The sequence below is a fragment of the Stegastes partitus genome, unplaced genomic scaffold, assembly GCF_000690725.1.
Source record: "Stegastes partitus isolate 25-593 unplaced genomic scaffold, Stegastes_partitus-1.0.2 Scaffold1358, whole genome shotgun sequence".
Lineage (NCBI taxonomy): Eukaryota > Metazoa > Chordata > Actinopteri > Pomacentridae > Stegastes > Stegastes partitus.
The window spans coordinates 117,524-124,982 of NW_007579089.1; the positions used below are offsets into that span (position 1 = coordinate 117,524).

The 7,459-nt window shown below is 49.2% G+C and overlaps 1 protein-coding gene across 4 annotated transcripts in view; it reads left to right on the forward strand.

Annotated features, from left to right (window-relative positions):
* LOC103369993 (transmembrane protein 63B-like) overlaps positions 1-7,459 on the forward strand; it is a 32,035-nt gene that overhangs the window by 4,888 nt on the left and 19,688 nt on the right. For 2 of the 4 annotated variants that reach the window (XR_520859.1, XM_008298889.1), the window contains exons 1-4: positions 3,328-3,603; positions 3,733-3,954; positions 4,366-4,445; positions 6,096-6,134. Coding sequence is in view for 3 of the 4 variants with exons in the window: in XM_008298889.1 (XP_008297111.1) it covers positions 3,760-3,954; positions 4,366-4,445; positions 6,096-6,134 (314 nt within the window). In the remaining variant the exon portion in view is untranslated. Of the gene's footprint in view, positions 1-3,327; positions 3,604-3,732; positions 3,955-4,365; positions 4,446-6,095; positions 6,135-7,459 lie in introns of those variants that run through there. The other 2 variants (XM_008298888.1, XM_008298890.1) reach the window with 2 other exon arrangements.

Here is a 7,459-nt window from a genome sequence, read left to right on the forward strand (position 1 = left end):
CACCACTCCAGCGTGATCAATAACTGATTGATCGGCTGATAGCAGGATTGCTTGTGCTGCCTGCTGATCTGTAGCTGATCGATCGGTGATGATGATCGATAACTGAAGTCATTGATCCCGGCAGCAGAACATCTTCACTTTACAGACGATCGATTATCGACAGTAATCAATCGATTAATAGGCTGCTGTTTGAAGTAAACACACTGTGGGTCATTATTGATCTGCTGTGAACCCTCAGCGTTCCCTGAAGGTTCCAGCAGCGTTGTTCCCACGTCGTGTCCGTTGTAGCGGTGAGAGCTCCGTCAGCCTGTTCGCTCTGTGGCCTTAACGAGCCGATACATAATCAATAGTTCAGCCTGAAGTGCAGACCAGACTGCGGCTCACATGTGACTCACAGTAAACTCAGGAGCTCAAACATGTGCAGATCTGATCCTGATCAATGACTCACTGATCGATCGATTAGGGAGTCGACGGACAGGTGATCTGAGCTGAAGTCATTAAACACAACGAGACACGCAGCACATGACGACCACGTCTACGTCATCACACCTTGTGCTCCCAAATTCGACACCTGAAGGTGGCGCTGCCTTCACTGGCCCCGGGAATTTATACCTCCATTCAGCCTGTTTAGACCTTGTGTTCACAAAGCTTGTTTGCTGTTTTCCCTGATGGCACCTGAATGCACCACGACAGCATGGACATAAACAGTGAGACGTGTCAAATTGAACAAACGTGATGATTTTATTTGGTGGATCACCTTCATGAAGCACCAGTTCGTCGGAGCAGCCAATCGGAGCAGCTGTGAGATCATCCAATAGCAGCAGGCCTCTCAGGAGAGTCTGGTGCCTGATGGGAAATGTAGGCTCCACTGTTGTTACTGTCGCACAAAGCGCTTTTTTTCTGAAAGCGTCTGACTTTCTGTCCACGCCTCCAGAAACAAGCTGCAGATTCTGATTCTTCTGACGGTTTCACAAAAATCCATCAGCTGCTGGGTCCGTAGAAGACCAGGAAACGGTGAACAAAGTGGATCAGAGTTTCCTCAAAGGTCTTGTCTTGTCCAAAGATCTTCAGGTTCCTGTCATAGAGGAGCAAGACCAGAACACATTCACACTGAAGTCTACAGCCGTACAACTTCATTTTATCCACACATCTGAGAGTGGACAGGACCGAAGCAGGCCGAGGTCTGGAGGAGCTGGAGAACCCTGTAGAACCCTGAAGAACCCTGTAGAACCCTAAAGACGCTGCAGCCACAGAGTCCACTGCTTCTGTTCGACTGCTGAACTCAGTTCACTGGAATAAAGAGATTCATTTATGGTTTCTGGCAAACAAACTGACCAAACCTTCTGGTTAAGTTGCTGTTTAACTAGTGTGGCAGTCTTTAACCTGGTTAGTGACCTGGTTAACGTCAGAATCTTTAACCTGGTTAGTGACCTGGTTAACGTCAGAATCTTTAACCTGGTTAGTGACCTGGTTAACGTCAGAATCTTTAACCTGGTTAGTGACCTGGTTAACGTCAGAATCTTTAACCTGGTTAGTGACCTGGTTAACGTCAGAATCTTTAACCTGGTTAGTGACCTGGTTAGGTTTAGAGTCTTTATGACTGAAACAGACCAACGTAAAATAATAAAACTGTGAAACCCAGAATTTCTTTTTCTGTAATGAAAATTGAAAATCTGACACAAACCATTTCCTATAATTTTACAAATATTGTTTTTTTTATTTCATAGACAGTCAGTTTAATTTTAATACTGTAAAACATTTTCTAAGTTGGACACATATGTAGTTTATACAGATTAGTTTGTAATTACAGAAGTTATCAAACAAACGTTGAATGAACGTTGTCATCAGTGTAGAGTCTCATTAGTAATCTATCAGAGTAACGAGGTGTCATCAGTCTGTGGAGTTCTGTACTTTGGGTTCTTTTATTGTTCTGACATGTAAACAACCTCCATCAGACAACACAGACACAGAAACACGGCAGACGTTCTATTTATGGACCATGACGGCTGTTATCGCTGTTATCTGGTCGCTGCAGCTGCTCCACTGTTTCTGTGTCGGCATGCTGTTTGTGCGGGTCGTGGATGTGGAGCGGTTCTGACGGGCTTCAGGCTCACGCTGCTGTATGGAGCTTTAAATGACTGAATGATGTTTGTTGGATGTTAAAGATGAATGTGGAGACTTTCAAAGCCTCCAAACTGTGGGCAGAACCGTGCAGAAGATAATGAGAGGCTGACTGAAGCTCTGCTGTTATCTGGACGCTGCAGAGATGTTGAAAGAACGTTCAGTTCAACTGCAGTTGGAGCAGAAGCTGCCGATCAGGCTGATAGAGGACACTGAGCTAACGGAGCTGTTAGCTTAATGCTAAGCTAACACGGACTAGGGGAGGCTGAGCTACCAGTAGCTGTGGCTCAGCTAACAGAACAGCCCGCTGTGTGGACGCTGCAGTGCTGCTGGAGGCTGAGATGAGTCATTCTGCTGCTGCGTCGCCGTGACAACGGAGGGGGTTGGAGCGACTGCAGGAATCTTCCAGATCAGGTCGACGCTGCTCTCGTCCTGCACAGAAACGACCCGAGCAGCGGAGGGAGCGCCCCCTACAGGCTGCAGGGCCTCTGGGGCGCTTTAAAACACTCTGGAACTGAATGGAGTTCTGTGCAGTGAAAACCACTCTGATCCTCAGACCCAGAACTTGGTCACATGTGAAGTCACACTCATGAAACACGTATGTTCAGACTCAGCGCCACGTCCACAAACTCAGGAGGTCATCATCTCTGACCTTCACCACAGTGAGCCTCCAGAAATCTGCTGCGAAACCAGACAGGTACACAGGTCCGAACTCCCATCACAGTCTGTCTGGTTTTACTTCAATTCAGTGTCACAGTCACCCAGTGACTCAGGCACCAGAACCGGCCGGAGGACTCGGGAACCAGAACCGGCAGAGCGTCTGTCTGAACCGAAGCACCAGATGCTCAGTTCAGTCTGAGCGTGTGTCTGACGGCGGCGGCGAGGACTCGTCCTGCAGTCAGCCTTCGTCTTCATCACCACTTTGTTCTCCAGCTCCGTGTGATGTAACTGTGACATCATCAGTCGGAGCGCTCAGGCCGCCGGCGAGCCGTAAAAACTGGGTCAGCAGGAGCTGCAGCCGGGTTACCGTGGCAACAGGATCAGTAGGTCACACAGGGAGGAAGCTGTCAGAGAGCAGGGCATGCTGGGAAACGTATTCCTCCTCTATCCTCTGAGCAGCTCCTGTCTCCTGCTCCTTCACTGAGGTCCATGTTTCAGCATAAAGTCCTGCAGCTCTGAGGAACCAGAACCTGAAGGAGGAGACAGAACTCCTCTTCTGTCAGCAGAACCATGCAGCCCAGAGAGAAGGACGCCTCTCTGATTGATGAAGTGAAATGTGATCTGAAGCTCAGATTTGGTTCCGTTTTCCTGCAGCGATTATCAGTGAATGATCTGCAGCTGGTGTTTTAATCAGCGCGAGTAGTTTTAATAAACTCTCTGATTTCAGCTTCTTCAGTGAATGTTTCTGGTTTCTTTCCTCTCTGACACTAAACTAAACATCTCTGGACCAAACAAGACGTTTGAGGAACCTCTGATCCTCGTGTGAGATCAATCAGCTGATCGATTGATCCAGAAACAACAGACTCAACTCTGAAAAGCGTCTTTAGTTCTGATTAAAAACCTTGTGGATGCTGATAGTTCATTATCTAACGGGTGTCTCTCTTCTGTCAGGTTCTCTGCGAGGATGCGGCAGTGAGCATGCTCAGAGTGCTGATCGTTACCATGGCGATATTCGGTGGCGGCGGCCAGGCGTGCAGCGGTCAGGACAACTGCTCGGCCAACAGCGAGTCCAGAGACTACTGCTACTCAGCTCGCATCCGCAGCACCGTGCTGCAGGGGCTGGTCTTCGGCGGCGTGCCCACCGTGCTCGCCCTCGACTTCATGTGCTTCCTGGTGAGTTGCCACCGGTGCCGGCGCCATGACACCCGGCGCACACGTACACAACCTGCTGAGGGCCAATAAATACATATATACACTCTGTTACAGTAAAAGTACCAACACGTGTGTTTGGGGGCGGAGTCAACTGTTTGTGCTCGTATCACGTGCACGCTCCTGGTTTGAGTGCACGAGGTTTAACATAAAGTTCATCATCGTCAACTCATTATCATAAAATACTCTGTTGGTCCTGAACGGCTGAACAGCTCGTTAGTTAGTTAGCTAGCTAGTTAACTAGTTAGTAGGACACTGCTGCTGTGATGTTCACTGACTGTTGGAAAACTCAGTACTGCAGCTGGACTCAGCTCTAATGTCACCTGCTGCTGATCCAGGTAGACTCACCTGCAGCTCCTCCTCCTCCTCCTCCAGGTGCTGCTCTTCGTCTTCTCCATTCTGAGGAAGGTCGCGTGGGATTATGGCCGCCTGGCGCTGGTCACCGACGCCGACAGGTAACCCACCAATCAGGAGACTCGTGAAAGTCTTAAGCTCCTTTGTGTGTTCTGGTCTCGCTGCTGAGGCCAGAACCAGAACCAGAACCAGGTCGTTCTCTGCAGAACGTCCACAAATAAAGAGCTGAAACCAGAAAGACGAAGTCAACAAACTGAAAAAGACGATGGAAGGGCAGAAATGAAAGTGAAGCGACTCACGTGTTAGTAAAGACAACAACAACAACAACAACAACAACAACAACAACGATGATAATAATAATAATAAGGGCTGCAGGTGGATCAGTGGTTAGCACCGTTAGCGCCTCACAGCTAGAAGGTCGCCGGTTGGCGTCCCGGTGAGGACACCCGGGATCTTCCTGCGTGGAGTCTCCATGTTCTCCCCGTGCAGCGTGGGTTCTCTCCGGGTTCTCCGGCTTCCTCCCACAGTCCAGAAACATGTTGAGGTTAATTGGTGATTGTAAATTGTCCGTAGGTGTGAATGTGAGTGTGCTTGGTTGTCTGTCTCTAAGTGTAGCCCTGTGATAGACTGGTTACCTGTCCAGGTGAACCTGCCTTCACCCTCAGTCAGCTGGGATAGGCTCCGCCCCCCATGACCCTGGTGAGGATGAAGGTGTAGAGATGATGGATGATGACAATAATGATGATGATGATGATTAGACGTCCAGCGGTCGGCAGCGATCACAGGAGGTGACAGAAGAAAACACAGACGACCCAGAAAGGTTCTGCTGGTCTGTTGTCGGTTCATTTAAACACAAATGTGTCGAGCTGAAGCAGCGACGCAGCAGAAAACAGCCAAACAGTTTCCATGGCAACAAGATCAGAGTTCTTATTGGTTAGTTTACCTGGTTAACTTCACCAGCCAGCTTTATGCTGGAACACAGCGCAGCTAACGAACCGATCGGGTACCTTTAATGAAACGGGCTGAACTCTGGTTTCAGCTCCTTAAATGTGAGCGTTTCTGGTTCCTTTGCTCTGTGACGGTGAACTGAACATCTCTGGTCTGAACACCACGTCTGAGGAGACTCTGCGCCATGTGTCAGATCAATCAGCTGATCGATCGATGCAGACGTTCATCCACAGTGACAATGTTCAGACGCCTCAGACTCACCGTTACCGGAGTCGCTGCATGTCAGACCTCAGAAACGTTGAGATGTTTGTTGAGGAGAAGAAAACGCTTCACTGGTTTGATCCCAGTTTCCATCGTCCTGTTTCCTCTTTACCGTGTGTGTGATGTTTCATGTCCAGGTCCAGGACAGAACCATGACCTCATCAGACCGGCTTCTACCCATACAATGGACTAACGGGCCTGCTTCCTTCTTTGCTTCCTCATTTGTTTCCTTGTTTGTTTCCTTGCTCTCTTGTTTGTTTCCTCATTTGTTTCCTTGTCCTCTTGTTTGTTTCCTTGTTTGTTTCCTTGCTCTCTTGTTTGTTGTGGTTCTTGATGGAGAACAGATGGACTTTAGAACCCAGACTGAAAACACACGACACTAAACAAACACTGTCACGGTTCCGGTCCGGTCCGGTCCGGCTCCGATGCAGACTCCGGCTCCCGTCCTGGAGAACCGGCTTCGGTTTTTGCTGTCGAAGCTGCAGCCGTGTTTGATGAGACGAGGACTAACCTCTTGTTGTTCTTTGGTTTGTGTCCTGAAGGCTGAAGAAGCGCTTCGGCGAGCGGGACGAGCGGGAATAGTACGTAGGCTGTGTGGCTAACGTGTTCTGGTCCATTAACAGGCTCCGACCGGCGCACTAACCACAACACTTGTTCTTCTCCTGGTCGCTCGGTGTGGAGGGCGATCAGTGCCGGCGCCGGGCTCCAGCTGCTTCTCCTGAGCTGGGACATGAATAATGAGAACAACCAGAACTGAGCCCACAGAAGCTCCGACGGGCTTCAGGAGCTGTCAGGCTGAACTCTGCAGGAGGTTCTTCACAACCCCCATGATGGGTCACTGCAGCGCCTCCTAGTGGTCGAACTGCACCTTGGCCTGAGAGCTGGGCCCAGTTTGATTGAGATCTGATGAAACATTTTGGAGTTATAGCAGTTACATAGGCCACGCCCACAGCTGTTGGTTAGCCAATCAGTGGACAGAGTCAAACGTCAGTGTTTGTCAGATGTACGGTGGCGCCGTAGAGCTGACAAACGCTGACTTTGGGGAAACAAAGGCTCAGCGTTGCAGCTTTAATCGTGTTTGGGTTGAAAACTTCCCTGAACAGACATTATGAATGAAAAACCTGAGAATGACCCAAAGTCCCCGAAACTGACTCAGGAGTCCAGAGAAACTGCAGCTTCGCAGAAATCTGCACCAAAACTCACAAAGCACGTCCTCAGCAGTCTCCACAGTTTAGCTTTAAACATGTAATAAAATAATCCGTGAACAGCAGCAGCAACAGGGAGGCTGGCTTCAGGAACCACACGAAGGAGAAGCAGCTCAGCAGCAGGTGGCACTAATCGCCCTCCATACGCGTGAACGCAGCGTGGCTGATATGACTAACGCTAACGTCGCTCCGCACTTGTCTCCACTTTTAACTCAGCCAAAGACGAGACAGAGATAACTATGAGCCGGTGAAAAGGTAACAGGCTGTGGCCGTCGTAGCTCGGTGTGTCGTGACCCCTGTGATGTGTTAGCAGGTTGTTAGCATGTGAGCTAATCCACAGAAAACCCAAAGAACAGGACCGAACAGAGTCAGCAGCTAAACTGTGTTCCGATCCGAAATATCACCTGAACATTAAATTCTTCTAAACTCTGTCCTCTCACAGTAATCAGATTACCTGAAGATCAAGCCAAAGCAAACTTTATATAGACGACATTTAAAATTCCGCTTCAAAGTAGAACCTCAAAGAACCAAACTGAGTCCAGCTGTGGTTCCCATCAGTCTACCTGCATGAACATGGTTCTACAACAAGCTGAGACCAGCAGAACCTTCTCAGTTCTGGACCTCTGGACTGTGTCTATCTATGTCTGCATCATGGCTCCACATGGAGAAGACCTGAACAGAGGAGGAGAAACATCTGACTG